At 38.3% G+C, this 24695-nt stretch overlaps 1 protein-coding gene across 2 annotated transcripts in view; it reads left to right on the top strand.

Annotated features, from left to right (window-relative positions):
• DPYD (dihydropyrimidine dehydrogenase) overlaps positions 1-24695 on the top strand; it is a gene marked incomplete at its 5' end in the record, with an annotated part of 377500 nt that overhangs the window by 109309 nt on the left and 243496 nt on the right. For both annotated transcript variants that reach the window (XM_082483319.1, XM_082483320.1), the window contains 3 exons: positions 6576-6737; positions 18029-18225; positions 22231-22312. In XM_082483319.1, the coding sequence (XP_082339445.1) occupies positions 6576-6737; positions 18029-18225; positions 22231-22312 (441 nt within the window). The remainder of the gene's footprint in view (positions 1-6575; positions 6738-18028; positions 18226-22230; positions 22313-24695) is intronic.

Below are 24695 nucleotides of genomic sequence, written 5' to 3' on the forward strand. Positions count from 1 at the left end.
AATCGTGAGTCACAGTTCATATGTAAAATACTGTAAGTGGGATACTGTTAATACAATGAAGGATTGTGGAAGTCAGAAAGCTGCTAGATGATTGGTAATAATTATATACAGATATGCATCACAATTAATCTTTAAGTACTACTTTGAGGCCCCAGGTTTTTGAAAGTGCTGTTTTATTCAGCTTTCTCTGTTAATCTTTGTATATTTCGGGTCACTAAATACGAAACAACATTTAAAAGAAAAAGTAGTAATGGTGTTAAATTGATGCACTTGAAACAGTGACTTTTCTTGAGATGTCTGTTTGTACTTAGTGTAATGGAATGGCTGACAGCTGGTTTCAGTTGCCATAGTGTAATTATGTAGAATAGACTTTTGCGATGACACTATGTCAATTAAGGAATCTCTCACATTCTAGACTACAAAGGACAAAATGACAGTACAAGATATTTCTTCCGTTCTTTTTCATAAAAAGATAGTGACACTGTGTGAAATTACAGTCCTGTTATGATGACACAAGTCAAATGATGTGAAAGATTTCTGGATTGATTAAAAATCATCAGCATTATAATATAGAATATGTATGATTTGATAAGTTGCTGTTATGTTTTGTTCATTCTTCTTCAGAAGATATTTGGGGGGGCTGACAGACGGGGGGCGTTTCTTGTTATATTTGAACTGGTGTGTGTCAATGTGAAAAATGGTACTTATATAACAACATACTTTAAATAGTGGCTCTTCGGTATGTGAAAATATTTTAATCCAATACATCTTGAGTAAATTTTAAAGCTGTCGCAGAACATGAACTAGGATAGAAGGAGGTGATATTTTCCCATATTTTTTGCTATGTCTCCCTTTTTTTAAACTAAAGCCAGATGAAAAGGAAATTACCACTTTTTTCTTCTTTTCTTTTAAAGCATTCACTCTGTCCCAAAATCCTGATGAAGTCAGTGTATTCATTTTTATTACACAAAGCATAATAATGCATATTCTTCATTGTTTTTGAGAAAACAGCAATATCAAAACACCCTGATGCATAATGAATTTATATAAAAAGCTCTTGAATTGAATCGAAAGAAAAGATGCTATAAGCATTTCCTGATAGTAAATGCAATTTCTTCTGGTCTCTCAGTATTGATCCTATGTGTTTTAATAGTTTTTTTTCAAGTAAAAACCAGTCTCATTTGCATGCAAATTATATAATGCTTCCAAATGATACATGTGGAGATCCTCCTCTGCCTGGTTTCCACTGATTATTGATGTCTGTTTAAGGCTTTTTTTTGTTCCCTGTGTTAGCAATGTAGTATTTATTGACATTTTGATGTAGGAAACCACAAAACATCCTATTCAGTTTAATTAATTTATTTCTATGAAAGTGTACAGGAAAAAAGATTCTATGAACAAAGGCACGAGCAGACATTTATCTCATTAAAAAATTCAGAAACATTCTAGTTTTAGACTGGCTTCCTCTGTGACGTCTGTAAGAAACTAGCCAACTGAGTCATCTCATTATTTCGGCATCTAAAAAATCATTCCAAACCGTTAAGGTAGCTTGCATCATTCCATGCCCTGGAGTAACTCTGTCATTTTAATGAAGCCAGCCTCCCTTTAATTCTGATCCTTTCTCGTGTACAACATGTGGTGTGTAGTTACCAGCTTGCCAGGTCTGCATCTCATGTCTATTCTGTGCGCAGCCTGCTACACCCTGGTTTTGCGAAATAAAAGCGATCCATAACTTTTTTATAAAATGTGAATCTTCTATGAATAATCTGCCTTTAATGTCACTGGTAAATGTAATGATCATTAATACATGTTTTCAGCTTAAAAAAAAGTTAACCAAGCACAAAGTGTTTGTGTAACTAAACATTTAAGATACTGTACGTATACTACAGGACATAATACTACAAGCTCTCATCTATTACTGTAGCAACACAATAGTTTGCAGCTTTGTAGCACAGTTTGTATAACACCGCTTTGTCTAACTTACTAGACTATACTGTATTTCCCGGCCAGTTTTTGTCAAGTGGTGGAAAACATTTTTCTAATCGCGTTTGATATGTTAGATAATAAACCGACACGGTAAAGGCAGGATAAATGATTAAATAGAATGGAAGGATAAAGAGATGAAGCAACTCGGAGACGTTGCTCCTGAAGTCCTGCCCGTGGCCCAGTCGCTGTGCTGGGCTGTGCCCTGGGTATCAGGAAGGCTGCGGTTGGGCTTGTTCTCGAGCCACTGCACAGAGTCATGGTAGCAGCATGTAGCCGTATCCTTTCACTGGTAGTGGACAGTATCAATGTCAATCGGAATAGTGGTTACACTGCTGTTTTGGAAGGTGGAAGAGGAGAGTTAGGGAACTGCAGCGCTTCTGCGAGTATGTTGTATGTTTACCAAGGGTAAAATTGACACAGGGTGACTTTTTGTTGGCAGGCAGGGAAACCAAGTCAGCACTGAACCTGTACTTCCCTTTCATCTTTAGAGGTGTCCACTTTAGCACAGTTGGAGCGCGCTAGTGCAGAAGACTTGCCCTGCTGCTCCCAAAGATAAGTGGAATACTTTGGACTTTGGATGTGACTGTCTTTTAATTTATCATTAAAACTTATTTCAGGTGTTAAGACTAGAAGATATATACTCTTTGATACAGTTTATCTAATGTCTTAATATTTAGCACAGTAACACATACTGTATATCTTTTGGTACTCTTATTTGAAGCGGACAGTGTTCCCCTTTTTCTCAGGTGCTGCCACTGCTAGTAGTAGCAGCAGCAACTCATGAGCCTGACAGCAACATCTCAAAACTTCCCAAATAAGGACCCCACCTTCGTATGCTCCATCACGTTTCCCCCAAATTAAGAGTCCGACAGCAGCTGGCCTTACCCCTATTAGGACTAGTCCCAGCCTCCTCCTTACCGAACTCTGGCATGATGTTCCCAGACAGGTTTCCCTAGGTATCCCCTCGGTAAGCAATGATCTCAGTCCTATACCCATAATAACCCTGGTCCCATCTCTCTGAAGTCACTTGCTACTTTAACATACCCTGTCTTTCTGTAGCATAGCTGTGCTCAAAGTTTGGTTTGAGCTTGCAAATCAAGTAAAATGTGCCAGCTGTGTTGACGCTGCCTGTAGTGGCACAGCTAAAGTGTGAGAATATACTTTACAGATATGTAATAAAATTAATTTTAAAAAGGAATAGTTTAACAGCTTTGCATTCTAGGCATAATAACTACTAGCTTTGTGTATTGATTTTAATTACAAAGCCTAAAAATGTAGAAAATCCTTAATGAAGTTACTTAAATGGAAATGCACATTGTTGTAATTGTTTCCATTGAACCAGAGTTGAAGATAAAAGAAAATAATAATCCTGGACAACACAAGAAGGGAAAATATAACTCTCATATGTAGTGAAATACCAAACCGAACAAAAATTCTTTGAAAACCATTTTATCTTTGAGTTAGTGAGGAAAAACCCCCACTACTTGTTTGTAATTATTCCTTTAGTGTGGAAAAAAGGAATGGCTAGATGTAATTGCCTGAGGAACAGACATCTAGTACCACTGAAGACGCTGTAGGGTATCTAGGCTGGTCTCAGGGTGCTGCTTCAGAAAGATGTGGGTCTCCTGCACTGATTGTGTCACCTCTGCTGTCTGCATGGTTATAGACATGAGCTGACAACGTGTGCTTGTAGCCATAAAGGCCAACCGTATCCTGGGCTGCATCAAAAGAAATGTGGCCAGCAGGTCGAGGGAGGTGATTCTGCTCCTCTACTCAGCTCTTGTGAGACTCCACCTGGAGTATTGTGTTCAGCTCTGGAGCCCTCAGCACCGGAAATACATGGACCTGTTGGAGGGAATTCAAGAGAAGGGCCGCAAAAAAGATCAGAGGGCTGGAGCGCCTCTCCAGTGAAGACAGGCTGAGAGAGTTGGGGCTGGTCAGCCTGGAGAAGAGAAGGCTCTGGGGACACCTTATTGTGGCCTTTTAGTACTTAAAGGGTGCTTATAAGAAAGATGGGGAAAGACTTTTTAGCAGGGCCTGTTGTGATAGGACAAGAGGTAGTGGTTTTAAAATAAAAGAGGGAAGATTCAGGCTAGATTAAAAAAAAAAAAGAATTTTTTTTACAATGAGTGTGGTGAAACACTGGCACCGGTTGCCCAGAGAGGTGGTAGATGCCCCATCCCTGGAAACATTCAAGGCCAGGTTGGATGGGGCTCTGAGCAACCTGATCTAGTTGAAGATGCCCCTGATCATTGCAGGGAGGGTTGGACGAGATGGCCTTTAAAGGTCCCTTCCAACCCAAACCATTCTGTGAGACTGTGTGTCAGGGACATCTTCATTATAACTAGACTTCTGGGGTTTTTTTGCGGCTGAATTGAGCTTACAATGTCTTTACTGTCTGATTTTAGCAGCTTTAACAATCTCTGGCGTATCAAAGTAGTATCATTCATCTGGAAGAGCAAAAATATTTGCTAATATGTACAACTTCTGTTTAGCTAATACTCCATTACATTGGAATAAATGATGATTGGGGGATGATAAATGCCTTACCAGTCACTTCAGACAAAATGGTTGAAAGTTCTCCCAGAACAGTTGTGTAAAGGGATTGCCTGTTCAGCTGGGATTCAAATATCAATGGATTTTAATAGTGTCTAAGAAAACCCTATGAAAGTACACCCAGGTATCTTGTTTGTGTTTCTAGGTGATGGACAGGGGCTCGTGCTGCGCAGTAGATAAGAATCTGTAAGCAAAAGGTCCAGTTTCATCTGCAAATACATTTCTTAAACATTGGTATTCTCTTGGGAATCTCTAGCTTTGTCTATAGCATCTGGTTTAACTTCAAGAATTTTATGCTCAGTCTTTAAATGTGCCTCTAGTGAATTTGAACCTCCCAAACCAAATGTCCTTACCCATCGTTGGTTACGTTGTCAGATCTTGACACTACTCTTTTTATTCGTAACTGGATTCTTGCTCTGTGTGGCATAGCATTCACTTTTAATAAACACTTCTCTGTACATTAGCCTACTTGACAGACAGTAAGTCACAGGCATTGCATAGGGTCTGCTGTGACCGAGTACTTCATGTTGTTTGAACGCTACATCTTCTGGCTGTTCTGAGTCAGCTGTCCTGGGACAGAGAGAGAAAGATATTTGTTGTAAAAGATAGTTTCATGTTAGTGATGATTACTGAAGACTGGATATTGGAAGAGGTGGTGGAAGAGGAAGGAAACGTATGGGTTTTTAATCTCTCAGTTATTGCTAGTTTGGAGAAAGCTGGCATGCGATCCCACCATTAATTTCTCACTGAAGAACCTTTTGTGGAGCCTCAGCCGTGTGCTAATTCTAAGGGGTACTGTATTGTCTTCTGGCCCTTAAAGGAAACTCTAGCATTAACCCATCTTCATGGACTTTCCTTGGTGAGGCTTTTAGAGTGGGTGGGAAGAGTGGTAAAATGAAGAAATAACTAGAATCTGCAATTAAGTAAACTTCTATATTGACTATACAGAAGAAAAGATATGATGTCAACGGTTTGCTTTAATTTCACCATAGTTTTATTAATGTAAATATAATGTAAATGCGGAACTGCCATCAGCACTTCTCCCCCTCTAAATGAGACTTCAGTTCACTGCTGGCATTTCCTCTGATGCTCCCTCTTAAGAGAATTATCCAGTCTAAAAATACAACCAGGGTTTTTTTTTCTCACAGCATCAGGCACTGGGACCTTGCTAATGTCCATTCCTTAGATTTTTATTATGGAAAGAAAGCTTGGTAGCTTTTATATATCAGGAAACTGCTACTTTTCTGAGGATGTGCACTGAATATTGACGATCTGGGAAGCTGTGAATTGTACATAACTTCTTTAATCGGTTCCCTGGTTTGCTATTTAGAGAAACAGGAAAATAAGTGTTTGCCCTGATCAGTATGTGATTGAGGAAAAAGAGTTCAAAAAAGAATTCAGTAGTGCAATATCCACAGGTAGCTACATAGGAAACCTTCTCTTTTCATCATAGGTCTGGGACAATTGGCACTACTGACCTGGTGTGAAGGACAGGCATATCTGCAGAGATGGTGTGCACAGATGTGTCAAATAAGCTATTCGTTCCCTGTGTCATAAAGAACGGATAATCTAACTGGCACTTTCTGGTCAGACCTCCTACAAGGGTTACAACTCAGCTACTACCCAGTTGACCTAGAAATGGAGAAAGTATTTACAAGTGCATAATGCAGGCACAGTACATTTCGAATGTAGATTTCTTAAGCCACTAATAATCCTACAACCACCTTAGACTGAAGATGCTTTGAACTATTTTACAAGCTGAGAGAAACAGTTTTATCTTTGCATAATCAACAGTTTTGCTGACTTTCTTTCCAGTGTCTTTCACATAATGCTGTATAACATGTTGGTATATTTAAATAATGTCAGTGTTATTTAATATATCTCTATTCATATGTTATTCTACTAGCCAGGTAAAGAAGAAGTATTTTTTTTATTTTCTCTTGAATTTTTGAATTTTTGTTTCCTTGGTGTATGACTCTGTCTCTTTTTTTTCTCTTTTTTTTTTTTTTTTTTCCTCTTCCTTTTTCCTTCAGAACTACTATGGAGCTGCCAAAATGATTCTTTCTGACAATCCACTTGGCCTGACGTGCGGGATGGTGTGTCCAACATCAGATCTCTGTGTTGGTGGCTGCAATTTGTATGCTACTGAGGAGGGACCAATTAATATTGGTGGATTGCAGCAGTTTGCTACTGAGGTAGGACTTGCAAATGTATTAAATTCTTTGTATGTACCAATGAGTATTGTATAAGTGGTTGCCTTTGTTAATGATTTGTTTTAAAAAAAGCTGGTACTAATAAAATAAAGGCATAGGACGTTAGAATAATTATCCTTTTTCTTACAGCACATTCAGAAGCTTAGAAATGCTTTCATAATGCAATACTTCATAGGAATATAAGGAACATTATTTGTGAACAAGATGACTCTTTAGAAACACTAGTAGATGAGACAGTTTGTTTTTTAATGAAATATTTATCTAAGCCAGGTGAACATTGTGGATGTTACTGAAGTAGGGTGCATAAGGGAAAAAATCAAGTGCACCTGCATCTGTAACTGCATGCTAAGGAGATGTAGAACTGTTCTGGGCATAGGGTAGATCCTATAGCAGAATTAGTGTGCGTAGTGTACTAGCTATGGGGCAAAGGAAAAGTTTCAGATGATTCAGACTTTTTACTGTCCTGTTTTGCCAAAACTAAATAAGTAGGTTCAGGTTGACCTGAAATTTATGTCTGTGCGCCTGTCTAGATAGATACAGATGCACACACATGTGTGTATGTGTATACTTATTAGTTCATAAAGCTATGTGTATATTTTGGTTGCTGCTTGATGTTAGGGAGTTTTCTCAAGGGTTTCTTTTCAGGTACATGTGCATTATTTGTGACTGTATAGCTTCGATGCTCCATTTTCCATCTGAAGAAAGATGGAGGCTACTGCTCATTTGTTAATTTCCTTTGACAGCGTGGAGAATTTGCACCAAACTCATGGTCTCAGCTGGCACCTCATCTGATCTGTCTCAAGTGTCTTTGGGTAAAATTTGTGATTTTGGCCTCCGTAAAAGTGAGGAAGTTGTGGCTGTATAAGAAAAGGCATATGCATGTGTTAAGATTGCACGTTTCTATACAGTCCTTAATTAACGAGCATGTCCCTTTTCCGTATCTTGAGCCATTTGGCTGATCATATTTACAAACATGCGATGAAATTCCAGTCACCTTTACAAAGCCTGAGAAAAAAACCACTTTGTGGGACAGACCAAAATATAAATGCGAATCAATCTGGAAGTAGCAGATGATATGTCTGGAAGGCCAATTTTTTTCCTCTGCTGTCATTCATAGACGTCACACCCCCTTCTCAATGGCTGTGGGTCATAGTTCGATGAGCAAACGTTCCTACCTGCTGCAGGTCTTCTCCTTTTATCTGTTTGTATCCTTTCTTTCTTCTGTCCAGGAGACTTGTAAAGCTTCTGAAGCAACTGCTAAACTTTTCTGCTAGCTGTTGCTGAACCTTCTCTCCTCTCTGTCATTTAAATAACTATCCCCTTTGGTTTTCTTGAGACTTGAACAAACAAGCGTAAGAATTAGTACAGTTTGACCAAAGTTGTCATATACAAGATGAGGTTAGAGACACTGAACTGTATTTGTTCTATGTGTACGTTCAGTATTTGGGTTTTATCAATCAAGAGCCAATTTTATTAGCTTTTCTTCTAATGGCCTTTATTCCTTATACGTTAAAACTTAATATTTGTTGCAAAGCAGAAGACTTTATTTTTTTTTCTTAAAAAAACCCCAACCAACCAAACAAAAAACCCCACCCCAAACTAAAAAGAAAGAAATAAAGATTAAACAGTTGTCAAGTAGATGATAAATACAATGGTGAAATATTACTGTTTAGGAACCAAATGCAAGTAATATCTTTTAAAACTTGATTTGTGTCTCCTTTTAGCCCTAATGCTTTGATTAATAGAGAGGAATTATGGCTTGATAGATAATGCTAAATATCTGCCATTTTTCTTCAAAAATCTTTAGAAATCTATTAAAAAAGCTCAGTGCTAGCACAATGATTGATACGAAAACTGCAGAGAGGATGAATAGCTCAGAATGGCTTTGCTCCTAATGTTTCAAGTTTGTTTAAAGAGATATAAGTGTCAAGAGTTCTAACAAAATAAAATTGTTTTACAGTTCTATTTAGCACTCCAACAAAAATACCATCTCTGTAGATTTTATTATCCTTAATATTTTTATAATATCCTAAAATGTTAAAATTAGTTGTTAATGACCTTTAGATTTACTGCTGTTTAACAAAGAATTGGTATGTATTGCAGTACTCATAATTAGTAATAATAGGCAGTCACTTTTGTAATTAAAACTTTTTTTTTCTTTCGTTGTTAGATTTTACTATGAAAGTATGTATAGTTGAAAAAAATATAATGGTATGAGTTCTTCCAAGTAACAATCATTATAAAAATCTAGATTAAAGTACTGAAGAAAGTCATAAGGTGCTACTGCTCATACAAAAGTCGGCCCAGATACTGCAAGGGAAGTGTGTTCACAGCTTTACCTATATAAGTAACTTCGCAAATTGTGTAATTTAGGCATGCAACATGTGTTACTCTTAATGAGAGCTGCATGGTAATTCTTATGCCCTGTATAACAGTTTTTCCCAGAGGGCCTTATTTACTGAAAACTTCATTGTGCATAAAGCCAGTTTTGGACTTTTTTTCCTTGGAATTAGTCTGAGGATCTTACACTTGATGCATTACGAGAGCGAGCGATAATAAAAAGGCACAACTGCTAGCTGAGATAAAAGATAAAATTGCAGTAAAGCAGGAATGTGGGTTTAAAATGGAAAATATATGGGTATGACGTATGCCCCTTTGTGCTTCTGAACAATGACTGATCATCTGCTCATACTGCAGATAAAACTCCCTAATTGTAAAATATTTGTCTTGCATATGGTAGAAAAAAAAAAAAAAGGCACCTCACACCTCCTGAATTTTCCTTCTACCCTTCCATATAGTTTTGTAACTGTTAGGCTCATTCTCAAAGTAAATTGTAATCCAGTCTGAAAAAATGTGGATTTTCAAAAGTAAATGTTCAAGTGGAAGAAAAGGAAACGTCCGTTTGTATTTGTGATGTAGAATGTGTATACTGGGATGCAGTTACCACGGTAACTGTTGCTTCTAGAGAATAACATGGAGTAAAAGCTCAGTATTATAAATGATGAGTGTCAAGCGCAGGTTACACCTGCTGCTGCACAGGTCAAAATTATATTAATGTCTTTATCTGTCGCCTTTGCCCAAGTACTTTACAATCAGGAAACATCTCTGGTTTTGGAACGCAAGTTCAGTGAAAATATACTGAGATTGCGGTGACAATACATACAGGCATGAGCTATATGACTGTCAGTCCCACAAAATAAACTAAAATTACTGGTTACTCAAGTACAAGTTTGTAAGCTTGCAGTAAAAAAAGAAGTCTGCAGTAAAGAATTGCCAGTTGTAGTATTAGTAAGAAGCCCTCAAAATCTTACGTTTCTGCATAGACGTTACTGAATCTAAAGGTTCTCCTGTGTTTCTAGTTAGTCATTCTGAATGGAGCAGCACAAGCTAAATAGAAAATGTATTATTTTAATCACTGCATGCTAGATTTATATACTAAATCATTTAGTATTGTGACTCTTGTGCCAGCTACAGTTCTGGCGATTTGTTCCTCTCTGGACATATCTTCTGACTGCTGTCGCAGCAGAAAGAAATTGATATGTTTTTCTTTTTCCTAAAAGATGCATTGTATGACCTTACCTGCTGTTAACCTCGGGGGCATCTCAGCAGAACACCTGGTCTGGGAGGTGGGCTATGGTGAGGGTCCCCCTCTGCGTGCTGAACCTCCCTTCTCCCCCAGCCCACCACGGGCAAGGGAGCAGCGGCTGCCCAGAGGGGTTGCCATGGAGGGGTGTGCTGTGCCCTCGGGCTCGGGGTCCCTCTTTAGTTGCGTATTGACAGCTCTGATCAGTCTTAACATGGGTGGGAGAAGGTGGTTCTTGTGGAGCTGCAGCTCCTGCAGTCGGATGGCCTTGGGATGTCTTCCTGGGCACCATTGCCAGCTTGGATGGGCATGCTGCATCAGCAGAGGAAGATTGTTCTGGGGAGCTAAGACAGTAGGACAAACAGAAAGAAAACTCTATTTTTCCCTATTAAGTTTTATTTTAACACATCTTTAGGTTGTTTTCTCGTTTAAGTCATGTTGAAATCTGTACCAATCAATTATATAATTTTAGGCTTGTCTGAAAGGGATTATGCAGCCTTTTACAATAGTTCCAGGGATGAATCTGGGGACTTCTTATTTCTTAGGCCAATTCTGAAAGACTTACTGATATTTGGACAAGTTATATAAACTTCTCAATAGCATGTTTTACAGACATTAAACACGCTTTGTCATTTTGGGTTTTTTTTTGTTGTTTTTTTTTTTTAAGGCATTTACATGAATGTTGCTATGTCCTTTTTAGTGGTGGGGTTCATGAAACATTGAGGTATGGACTCTGCAATGTCTGAGATCCACGGGTTTTCTTGGGACTGGGATAATATTAACATATAGTTGTTACGTAGGTTTGAAAAGTCTTTAATGAGCCGCTTTAGGTCCTAGTTTTGTCAGCACTCACCTACTTGCATAAAATTTTGCAGTACTACAACTTTAGCTGTGAACTTGTGGAGGGAGGATCAACAAGTTTTCAGAACTAGCTCGTGTTTGTAGAAAAAGCACTTCCTGTACATCCTGTGCTATCCACTGCAATTAAATGAAATTAATTGTGTCATCCTGTAATTTGGCAACTTCAAGAAGATTACTGCGCATGCAGTTTGCTTCATTTTTTCTTAAAATCTGTGCAGAATATTATTTTCTCCTTTAAAAATTGAACTGCCCCATATTAATGTAAACCAACCTACAGATCAATATCCATGGAAACCAGTGGGAAAGTGTGAAACTAGTACACACACTTCCCAAATGTTACTGATTTCATTGCCTGTATTTTTCTTTCTATGCACTAGCAAAATCTGATAACAATTCAGAATATACTAATATGTTTCACACTAAAATAAATACAGGCTAGATGCTAATGTCTACGTCAGTAGCTGTTCGGTATCTCATCATCTGAGTGAAGGATATTTAACGGCAAACCTGGCTGATAAACTGTTTTCTATCGCCTTTTAAGCATGGAAGCAAGCATTATGCCTCAAGAATATAAGGGATTTAGTTATGAAGTCGAAACTTATATTACTAAAAGATTAAATTTTACCACTGCTCCTTCTATTTTCCCCATTTTTTTTTTGTATTTCAGCCTTTTTCTGTTGATGAAGGTTTTGTGATGAAGATGAGAGATTAAACAGATGCACTTTTTACTTAAGAAGTGTGACCTTCTGTGTATGTCTTGGAGACTACCAAATATGCTTTTTAGCATCCCATCCTGTTTCATAGGATTAAGCAAACACTTTTTTTACATTTTAACATTGAGGTTAAACTTTCAGTCTATTTACTGTTCTGTTTAGCGCATTCTTTGTCATAGTCCAAAGATAATTTTAAATAAATGTGAATTCGAGCAACATTGTCTGACCATATTTGAATTCTGCAAATAGGTGAAGGGTATCTACAGTATATTCCTCTTAGAAAAATTCTGATCAGAAAACTCAAAGTGACTGAAATGAGTTACTTCAATTTATTCTAATTTATATAAAAATTGAGGTAATGATTCTGAATAACAGTTCTAACCTGCTCTAATGGTTTTAAATGTTTTAGATTCATTTAAATCATGCTTACTATGCCATAAAATGATTTTCATCAGGTTAGCAAAATGCATTTCTCTGAGTCACCTGCCACTCTCTGCCAAATGTCACATCTTTTCATCAAAACATGCTAATACTAGAGTCATGTGGGGAAGAATAGAACCAGAATTATATTACGTGAGGAGAACAATAAGCTTTTCCCTGTCTGCATTCTGAAAAACAGCTAAAGTGAGTTGGCTAAAACTTTCCAGGAAAATTAAACTTGAATCAGATGCTCAGCAATCAAAACCACTATAGTTTGCTTAAGTGGGAAATATTGTGGAACCTTAATACAAACTTGTGTTTGCATACAGTGCTTGGAATTATGCTCTCTGTTGAGTATACTGAATGTTTGGGAACGAGAACCAACCCCACTGCAGTGAAAGCATGTTTGACTCACAAGGGGAACAAACGCCCAGATTTCACCCTGGAGAGAACATTGACCAAGTGCACTCACACTTTTACACGCTGAAGTAATGCAAATAGGGAAACGGTGATATCACAGAATAGTCAGGGTTGGAAGGGACCTCTGGAGATCATCTAGTCCAACCCCCCTGCCAGAGCAGGGTCACCTACAACGGGTTGCACAGGACAGCGTCCAGGCGGGTTTTGAACGTCTCCAGAGTGGGAGACTCCACAACCTCTCTGGGCAGCCTGTTCCAGTGCTCTGCCACCCTCAAAGTGAAGAAGTTCCTCCTCATGTTAAGATGGAACTTCCTATGTTCAAGCTTGTGCCCATTACCCCTCATCCTATCAATGGGCACCACTGAAAAAAGACTCCTCCCATCCCTCTGGCATCCTCCCTTTAAGTATTTGAAAGCATTAATAATAAGATCTCCCCTCAGTCTTCTTTTCTCTAGACTAAAGAGACCCAAGTTCCTCAGCCTTTCCTCATATGAAAGATGTTCTAATCCCCTAATCATCTTCCTAGCCCTTTGCTGGACCGTCTCCAGCAGATCCCTGTCTTTCTTGAACTGGGGAGCCCAGAACTGGACACAGTACTCCAGATGCGGCCTCACCAGGGCAGAGTAGAGGGGGAGGATGACCTCCCTCGACCTGCTGGCCACACTCTTTTTGATGCACCCCTGGATGCCATTGGCCCTCTTGGCCGCCAGGGCACATTGCTGGCTCATGGTCATCCTGTTGTCCACCAGGACTCTCAGGTCCCTTTCCACAGAGCTGCTCTCCAGGAGGTCAGCCCCCAACCTGTACTGATGTGTGGGATTATTCCTCCCCAGATGCAGTACTCTACACTTGCCCTTGTTGAATTTCATTAGGTTCCTCCCTGCCCAACTCTCCAGCCTGTCCAGGTCATGCTGTAAAGCAGCACAGCCTTCTGGCGTGTCAGCCACTCCTCCCAGTTTAGTGTCATCAGCAAACTTGCTGATGGTACACTCTATCCCTTCATCCAGATCATAGATTAATATATTGAACAGGACTGGTCCCAGTACTGACCCTTGAGGGACACCACTTGTTACTGACCTCCAACTATGTTATAAATAATTGAATCAAGAGAGAATTTGTTTGGGTTGTTGGAACTTTAGCAGAATAAATTGACTATTTAGGTTTGGTCAAATTGTATCTCACTTAAGGACAAAGTCTCCATAATCTTTTGTAAACTGGAATATCCTTTCTGTGGATCGTAATGGACATGGAAGCATAAGAAGGGGACAGAATCTATGTGAGTTTAGTTTGAATGGGCCCTGGGTGGTGAAGTAATGACGATTGCGTGCTATTTCATAAAAAAGTTAAAGAATAAATGCCCAGTGTTACTAATGTCTGTTAATAATCTAATCTATCTAATCTCTTTTGTTTGTCTGTGAGACAGAGCCAGAAGGAAAGGCAGACATGAGGCCAATGTCTTTCATTTCAGTCTTTCCACTGAGAGATTCGGTTTTAAAAATCATTATTTGATCTCATTTTCCTGAATGGGTCTTGGTTAAAAAGCACTGCGAAACAAAAGAAAAATCCATCCAAACAAAAATGAAATCATCTTTTTGGAAGGAAGGTGGGCAAGAAAGGCAGTAGCGTTAAACTTTGCTTGCATCCTGACCACAGTCTGAGCAGATTAAAATCGGAGAAGGCAGTTGCGGGTAATGTGGCCTTGAACACTTGCTTGAAAAGTACTCATCTCCGCACACCAGAGAATTTGTACAGGAGAATTCAGTGATATTTAATTAGGTGAATTACAGTGTAGGGAAACTTCACCATGAGGTGAGTGCAAATCTTTTGAAATGCATTGAAGCAGTTTGCTATTTTCACACAGTTACTCTGCCAGCCTTAATATGCAAAACTGCCACTGAATTCCAGATGGCAAGATATCACTGCACAAGCTGGCTGTGCTGCATAGAGACAGTTTCACCCTATTTGCAAATGGGCAGAGTTAAAGTTGACCATTGAGCCTGAACTACTAGGATATCCTGCATGAGTGCTTGGTTTCTGAAGCTTAACGCTGCACTTGCAGTAGTGTGGCATGTTAGTATAACATTTAGTTGATGGATGTGACTATTCAATAATAAATATAAAAAAACCCCTGTTAACAATAAAGTAAATTTAATGCTAAATTTATTAAGCATATGCATATTCATAATATTCAATGCAGAAATTAAATATGCAAGTTATAGAATTTGTATTACCAAGTAGCCTTCTAAAACAACTGCATGAGACTTTAATGGTATCATTCAGGGCATTTCTGTGTGAATGTAACAAAGCAGACATTTTAGAAATACTGCATTTTGGTTATCACAGTCTAGTTTCACGGTACAATATAAGCTTTTCAGCCTGTGAAATCCATTAATAACCACATTAAACCTTCCCATATTGTATGAATTGTCAGGTTTAAATGATTCTTTTTTTAAAACAATTATCTGTCTCTTGCTTCTTGCAGTTTGTTAAAATGCTATGTCAATTTACAAAGACTGGGGGAATTTGACACAGAAATTTTAGAGGGGGAAGGAACTAATCATTGGTTTAGCTAGCATGAGTGCTCAAGTGCGCATGAAGAAAATGAACATTGATTCAAAATTTAAATGAAAAATTCTATTCACAAGTGGAATTGCCAAAGTTTAACTTGAAAAACCTTTGCTTCTCGAGTTCTATGGAAAGTAAAAACTGTTGGCAAACCTGTTGAATAGCTTAAATATGCTATTTATTAAGACAAATGTCAAGGTATTGTTTTAGAGGACGAGTTAGTACTTGTGGAGCATGTTCTGCATTGAAATAGATAGGCAACAATGTTGTCATCTGGTAGTTTTTGAGGTGCAGCCCTGAAGCGTTTGTGATACCACTGAGAAACCCAATGCAATGAGCTCTTGTATCCTTTTGATATAATATTGTGCTTCTGCTACAAAGATACACTCCTTGGGCTAAATATTTTCCTCCTAATGCCTAAAATAAAGCAAAGATGTAACTACGCTCTTCCATACTCCTAATCTTTAGTAGCCTGCAAAGGCTGTGAGCCTATTCTTTCCTTTTATAGGTTATACAAGATAGAGGCTCTATTCCTTCACCTACAATGTATGTAAATGCATAGGACAGTGAAGTCTAGCTCAGTGAATGTAGAATATTTCTGCATTAGCCTCTTACCTGTGTGTGTAAGCAAAGAACTGATTTAATGCAAGTCTGAAACAAACTGTGTGACATTGCAACTAGGTTAGGAACCCATCATGCTTGGTTCTGTTCTAGACATAATAGTGGTCAGAGAGTGTCCCAAAGTACTTGTAATGGTCACAGAATCATAGTCAAGACAGAATGGAGCAGATCATCACCATTTTACAGGCGAAGAATTGAGGCATAGGGAGAACAATCTAAATTTCAGGTATGCCTACAACTTTTGGACATCTGATTAAAAAGTGGGGAACATCTGAGAGAGATGAGCAACTAACATGAAGTAAGTCCTAATAGAATTATCTAAGAGGAGGCATTAAAGCATGGGTTACCTGTGAAAATATAGCACTGAAGAGTAGGGGCAGTTCCTAAAAAAAGTTGCAAAACCACCTAAGGTTGGTTACCTACCACCTCTAAAAAGTCAAGCCATAAGTGATTTATCCAGGATCAAACAAGACATCTCTTGAAGAAGCAAAGCCTCTTCACTGGTATTGCAGTCCCTTGCATTATTCACAAAAAAATGGATGAGGGAAAGGCTGTGGATGTTCTTTACATGGACTTTAATAAAGCCTTTGTCACCATTTCCCACAGCATTCTCCAGGAGAGACTGGCTGCTCATGGCTTGGATGGGTGTACTCTTCACTGAGTAAAGAACTGTCTGGAAGGCTGGGCCCAAAGAGTGGTAGTGAATGGAGTTAAATCCAGTTGGTGGCCAGTCACAAGTGGTGTTCCCCAGGGCTTGTTATTGGGGCCGGTTCTCTTGAATATCTCTATCAACAACCTGGGCAAGGCGATTGAGTGCACCCTCAGTAAGTTTGGAGGTGACACGAAGTTGGGCAGGAGTGTTGATCTGCTTGAGGGTAGGATGGGCCTACAGAGTGATCTGGACAGGCTGGATTGATGGGCTGAGACCAATGGTACGAGGTTCAAGAAAGCCAAGCACCAGGTCCTGCGGCTGGGTCAAACAACCCCATGTAGTGCTACAGACTTGGGGAAGAGTGGCTGGAAAGCTGCTTGGCAGAAAAGGACCTGGGGGTGCTGGTTGACAAACAGCTGAATATGAGCCAGCAGTGTGCCCAGGTGGCCAAGGCGGCCAACAGCATCCTGGCTTGTATCAGAAATAGTGTGGCCAGCAGAACCAGGGAAGTGATCATCCCCCTGTACTTGGCACTGGTGAGGCTGCACCTCGAATACTGTGTTCAGTTTTGGACCCCTCACTACAAGAAAGACATTGAGGTACTGGAGCGCATCCAGAGAAAGGCAACAAAGCTGGTGAGGGGTCTAGAGCACAAGTCTTATGAGGAGTGGCTGAGGGAACTGAGTGTGATTAGCCTGGAGAAAAAGAGGGTGAGGGGAGACCTGAAAGGAGGTTGTGGTGGGGTGGGAGTCAATCTCTTCTCCCAAGTAACAAGCGATAGGATAAGAGGAAATGGCCTCAAGTTGCACCGGGGGAGGTTTAGATTGGATATTAGGAAAAATGTCTTCACCGAAAGGGTTGTCAAGCATTGAACAGGCTGCCCAGGGAAGCAGTGGAATTGCCATCCCTGGAGGTATTTAAAAGATGGGTGGATGTGGTGGTTAGGCACGCGGTTCACTGATGGTTTTGGCAGTGTTAGGTTGATGGTTGGACTAGATGATCTTAAAGGTTCCTTCCAACCTAGACAATTCTATGATGCTAAAATACTTTTCTAGTATTAAGAATAATCTGAACATTGTTTGGAAGGATTTTTTTTCGTGTTACAGAGATTCTCTGCCATCTGGCTGACTTTGTATTACTATTCTGTTAGTGATAGTCTGGTTCCATCTTGTCTGTAAAATTTACAGAAGTGAAAAAATCTGACTTCAGACATTTTTAAGAAAAAGAACCATAGAAGCACCAAACCCTGCAACTAAGAACATCCCTCACAAATGCACACGTTATGTCATTTGGGAATCCCTGTAATGATAGGAAGCGATCCGCAATAACGCATCAATGATATGTGAGAGTACTAACAGAAGCTTCCATCATGTTATTCATAATAAAATTTAAGGTGGGAACGTGAAGTATGTAACCTGTTGAATGTATTGCTTTTCAGGTGTTCAAAGCTATGAATATTCCTCAGATCAGAAACCCTTCCTTACCTCCTCTGGAAGATATGCCTGAAGCCTATCACGTGAAGATAGCTCTCCTTGGTGCAGGACCTGCAAGTTTAAGTTGTGCTTCCTTTTTGGCTCGATTGGGCTATTCGAACATCACCATATTTGAAAAGCAGGAGTACCTTGGTGGCTTAAGGTAAAAAACCAATGACAACAAAGCACTGTTTCTAATGATTGTAGAGAGCATAGCAAAAAATATTGTGCAAACATAGTTTATACACGCTCCCTCTATTTTTACCAGAGGAAGAGAGTAGAAAATTTCAGATCTGGAAAACTTATATTTTATTTAAGTAATTCATCATTCAAGTCAAAATAGGTGCAATTACAGGGAAGCTTTAACTGAGAAGCTGTTGGTTATCTCCTATATTCTCTTCAAATGACCTCTAAAATTCCAGGGTGCAATTGTTATTATCAAATTAACAACTTAGAAAATTATGCCAGAAACCATTTTCCTGTATCCAAAATTTTTAAAACAAGATGAAGCACTTGTAGCCCTATATAGCGAAAGAATTAGTAGACGTTTAAAATGCTTTAGACAGATACTAATTTCATGGAGAATTTTAAATTTAGAATGCTTTCATGAACTACTACTAAAGGTGACAGTGAATAAATCCATCATGTATGCCTGGTCTTGCAGCTTTAGTAAACCATACCATGAGTGAAATAAACCCCCTACAATTCTCAACCCTCAACGAATTGCACAAACACAAAGGAAGGTACCTTTGCAGTTTTCCTGTATGGTAAGCACTTGGCTGATATTTGCAAGGTCTAATGTCCTCTACACTAGAAGATGAATTTTTACCACTGTAACAATGGCTGAGGTCATATCTTATAAATTTGTTGGAATCCCTAAGTATAAGATAAAATATTTCAGAAACTCAATAGTGGATACCAACCCGTTCAAAATCAAAATTAAATTTTACATGCTGAAGGTGTACTCACACAAAATTTTTTACAAAACAAAAAGTGAAAAGAAACAGAGAGAGAAAGAAGGGTGACACACTCACATTTCTCACTGCAGCATCACTGAAATCAATAGAGTTGACACCGTTAATGAATTTGATCCATAATGTCATAATGTCAAATACTTATTCAGTGCTCTGAAAGATAGAGAATCAATGCTAGAGAAGTTGAACTGATTACTTGCATTTTTTCGAGTAAGGTTCAGAAGCATTCTACCTAATTATCAAGGTGTTAATACATAGGCATTTAACTGTGGAGCTATTTTACTTGAACTGGTTGTCACAGAGGATTGCAAATTTAGTATATGAAATACCTGCTGAGTAGCACGTGTTTTCATAAATACCATATTTAAAATCAGTTTTGTTGCTGTAAAGTAGTAAGAAATCATGAGGTCTTTCTAACAATGAAGCTTTACTTGGTGACCGGTTAGGCTCAGGTTGGACTCAGCAATATAATACAGTACTGTCTGCAGTTGCTTACAGTACAGTGCCGCAGTTGCTTACTGTGTGCTTTCGTATTTGAAGCGATGTGATCCTAAGTTGCATCTGTTCTTCAAGTTTTAAGTTGAATTTAAAATAAAGCTTAGTCTGTTTGCTCTACTGTGAAAAGCCTTACAGTAAGTTTTGCCTGCTCTGTTGGTATCATTAATGGTCAAGCACTGCATTTCAAAATGCATTTCTTTTTTCTGAGTCTTAAATAACACATAGCAATCAAGGTCAAATTTCACTCCCATTCACTGAAGAAAGTTTCACATCTGGTTTAAGGGCATCAGTTCCTTTTGTCCTTATTTTAATCTTGGAACAGAAGGGAGGCTGGCCTGTGGCAGCAATCATCCATTATTCCATTTGTAAGTCTTTGCGGTACATCTTTTAACAAGTTTAGGTTATTGATGGGTGCGCTTTCAAAGCTTCATAAACTAATGCAAATAGCTAACAAGAACAAATTAATTTTGTATTTGGAATCAGCTCTTTGAAAAGGCAGTGCTTGTGCCCTGTTTTAGTTTGCTCTGCCTTTTATTAAGTGTTTTTAGCTAGGATGTTCCTTCACATATATGTTACATCATAGCTAACTTTAATGATATTGCAACACTAGAAAGGTGTCTAGCGATTGTAGTTCCTGGGGTGTGGTATTTAAGTGTAGCATAAGTCTGTGGTTGTCTGAATGTCTGAATTTTTCACATTCACTGGCAGGTTTTCCTACATTTCACCAGTTGTGTAAAATGTAGGCTTTATGGTAGAGTAGGCGTGAGCAGATCATGCTCTCGCGTAGACACCATAAACAAGCTTCACTGCTCGTACTCCTAGCTATGCCACTGGTTTACAACATATCGAAATATTCCTCTCACTAGGCCAAAGGGGTGTCCCTTGAGCAAAAGTAATTTGGCATTTCTCAGAAACACCAAGCACCTGTCCAAGCACCTCTAACTTGGATCAGGTTTGACGAAGAGGTGAATTTGTGGGACACTGTTCCCATCCACTGCATCCCTCCTGCATCTCTGTCCCATTTCCTTCTCCCCCTCTCTCTTCGTTGCAGCGTCAGAGAGTCAGAGACTGTCTTCTGCTGCCGAAAGAAGTTGTATCAGAGTTACTGATGTACCAGTTGACTTTCATAAAATGCTTATTTTTATGGTAAATGTGCGTGCATGTGTCCTCACAGAACTCTGTGTATTTGCATATGAACATACATGTACATTTATATGTACATATATATGGGTATACTCCACAGCATAAAACTGTAAGTAAATGTTTAATAAGAGAAAAAAATTGTTTACAAGTTCTGACAAGGGCGTAGCACAACCAGTGCTGTTCTGTGTTCTAAGAGCCATAGACATGACAGGCCGTCAACAAATATATAGGTGGCTTGCAAAATAGAACTTTCCTTTTTTTATTAGATTTCTTTATTGAATCTGTGTTGCAGAATTATATTGATGCATTAGTTTCTGCTGCAGACACTTTTTTACTTAGTGTGACCTGTGAAAAGCTGTATCATCATGACACGTTCATTATATCAGATATTTAGAACACTTTTCATTGCACACTGGTCAGGAAAGGTGAAAAAATGGCAGTACTAGAAGTGATAAGGATGAACACCGGTTTCTTATCAACATATTTAAAGTTGATGCAACTTAAAATCCTTCTGGTCTGTCAAAGTTAGATGTTAAAGATGGTGTGGTAACTAACAATATGTAAAATAAAGCCACTGTGAATCTCTTGTGCCAGTGCTTTGTTATGGAAATTATAGCTCCATTAATTTGAAAACAGATTGGACTGTTCGAAGCTTAGAAATATCTGGGGAGAGACTTTCACTTTTCTGCATATTCAGTTTTTTATCTTCATTGAACAAAAGTATCTAAATAGAACTTCACTATGTTTACCTGTAATGTGTTTTATGGCAGAGATTTTGAACCGGCCTAAAGTAGATGTCGTTTCATTGGAGATAAAAATGTGTACCAGTAGATATAAACTGAGATTCTATGCTGGCACTGCAGTTTTCCCATACACGAGATCTGTGATTCTGGGAACTTGAAGATGACATTCCTAACCTTTCCCAGGAGGAAAAAATGCCAGCTAATAAACACGAGGTCAAAAAACAGACTTGAAACCAAGAGCAGATAAAAAATTACTGGCTTTGTCCATCCTGGAAGATCATAAAAAATTTATGAAGTAGAAATGGAGGAGGGTACAGTTTTAAATACCATTGCTCAAAATAGCATATGCAAGACTTTTTTTAAAAAATGTATGGGAAATTTGATTCTTTCTTATTGGACAGCTTAATGAATGATTGCTAGAAGATCACTTTGCTTTTAATAGCCATGAGATCTTTTCTTAAACGGATGTTGTAGGTTTGTTTAGTGTTACATATTCTGGTGAACAAAAGGAATGGAGCCGAAGCTCTTTCGGACCTAAGCTTAACATATGTTAAATGGTTACCTGCAAGTGTGGGCAGGATTGGCCTCAAGGTACTGCCTTCTTGGCCTATATTTTTAGCATTGCTGAATAATGCTGTTTTGTCACTCTAACAATTTAAAAATGCCAATGGTCAAGCTTCAGCACATTTCCATTCACATACATCAAAATTAATTAAGGTGTGTTATAAGTGCTGAATTTTTAAGAAATAAAAAAAAATCCTTTCTTTGTCATAACTGGAAGTAATTTACAAGCGTTTTTATTTGTTTTAGTACATCTGAGATCCCCCAGTTCCGATTGCCGTACGATGTAGTGAATTTTGAAGCTGAGCTTATGAAGGATCTTGGAGTGAAGGTAATGAAAAATATATCCTGCCTATATATAGCTCAAAGAAAAAAGAACAAGAACTCTGCCAAAGATTAACAGCAAAATGTCATGCACATTAGTAAAGAACAATTAAAAGCTACGCTAGACAGAGGCAGGAAGATGCTTCCTCTTGCTCAGGGCATTTGTCTGTCTCCTGTCTGAATGCCACTAGTTTGGAAAAGGGCAATCAATAGTTCTCATCTGGCATGCCTGCATGTGATTAATTGTCTGTAAGAAACAAATTCCTAAATTGCTTTAGGGGTTCAATGTAGCTATTGGAATGATTTGATTTTTTAATCGAGTTTTTTTCATGCAAGTTTGGCACTACTTAAAACATTCATATTTGGTACTTCTTTTTTTCACTGTCCCTGAACTTTTTTCTTAGCGGTTTATCATACAGTCTTGTCTCCAAGTTAATTTTATAATAAAATGCATCAAATTAAACAAAGTGTTAACATGATCATCTATTGTAAACAATAACAGTCATTGAACTTCTTGGAAAGCAATAGTTATGCATTATTCTGTTAAACAAATGTGTGCTGTTTATAGATAATGGGAACATTGCTTTATTGTTAATTTAGGGCTTGAGCTGAAGATTTAGATAGTATTTGCAACTGCTGCACATTTTAATAGAAGTTACAAATGTAGAATGCATCACTGGATCAAATTTTTGAGTACCAGGAGGGATAATATATTTTTAACATGATACTAAAGCACTCAGTGAAGCAAGCAATGCTTCTTGGAATCTTTCATGTTGGTTCATATTGTAAAGGCAGTAGACTGTTGTCACAAGACCCAAGTGAGAACCTCATCCTGCCCAGGTTTTATAAAAATGCTGGTAAGATGTAAGATAAGGCTTTAAATGCTACAGCTCTATTTTTCTACTCTAAAGATCCCTTTGCAACCCTTGAAAAGACTGACAGAATGGAGATTGAGGTAGGGATGGGTCTAAAAACAGAACACCGAGACAATTTTAGACAAAATTGCTGGGCATGGGCTCCTGGGAATCCTCTGCAAAACTCAGTTCCTCGGGGCTCCCTGTTATGACAAGGTCTCCAGAATGGACTCATAGACCCACCATGTCATCTTTTACCTGCAAGTCCTCTGCAGTTTTGAAGTGCAGCAGAGAATCTCAATGTAAATTTGCTTCCAAGCTCTGCCATTGGTTTGCAATTGACCCTTATGCAAGCTGGTTAACTAAGTACCTTAGCTTTATACCTCTATAAGCTTGAAATATTTTCTCATGTTTACTTAAAGCATTTCAAATCTTTGGTGGAAGGTGCTGTATTGTGTAAATGCTCAGTAGTGCTGTTTATTCAAGTAATTCTACTGAAATTAGTAAGAATTAGTCAGCTGAATAAGGATTACAGAGCTAGGCCCTAGGAGCATTATGAATCCCCACATAAAATAGTATTGCCATCTAAATTCCTTCATTAGGTTTTCATAACATATGTACACAATAGGATAAAAAAATGTAATGACAGTTTATGGAATGTATTATGTTGCCGGTGAGGATGTAGTCTGTATTCTTGAAAGGATTACAACTATACGTGGCTTTTTGCACCTCTGATAAAATTTATACCGTATCTCCAAAGACCAAAAAAAAGTCATTTTTTAAAGTATTGTACACCGTATTTTACATCTGCCTTTTTTTTTTTCCACCAGTAGGAAATGTATATTAAATGGAATATAGGCAGATTCAATAACAAACAAGATATACAATGTCATGAAGACTAAACTGTTAAGATCACAAAGTTTAGTGCTTACACAATGGAGTGTGGCATTTTATAAAGTGAATGCACAAGTGATATAACAAAAACTGGGGGAAAACGTTAAAGTTCAGAGAATCTAACAAACAGTGATAAAAACACACATACCCACATCAAGAAGTACAAAATATCAGAAGAGGAAGCACACACACATTATGCGCTCAAAAGCCTTAGGGTTAGGAGAGATGTGTGAAAGGTATGTGTATCTTCAATTGCACGACCTCTACACAGGAGACTGCTATAGTTGGTTTGCTGAACAGGCAGCAAACACTTCCTCATCTCACTCTTAGGACAACTGTAGTTGCTCAACCTGTGCAATGGATGTTCAAAGCAGGATTGCTGATGGAACATTACTCTAGAAAAAATTTTCAGCTTTTGCTTTGGGAAGGAAATAATAGTTGAACGGAAACAAATATAGATTATAGGTATATTTTTATTACTGTGACTTTTTTTTTAATAAATGAACACCAATCACTGCATTTTGGGCATTGTTGTTTGTCTAAATTAGAATTAAAAATTGCAAGTTTAAATCAAAACTTATCTCATTCGTAATTTTGAAAACCTCTGTTAGTTTACCACTCAGAAAAGTCTGCTTCGTTACA

This window comes from Vanellus vanellus (assembly GCF_965231255.1).
Source record: "Vanellus vanellus genome assembly, chromosome: 5".
In the NCBI taxonomy this organism is placed as follows: domain Eukaryota; kingdom Metazoa; phylum Chordata; class Aves; order Charadriiformes; family Charadriidae; genus Vanellus; species Vanellus vanellus.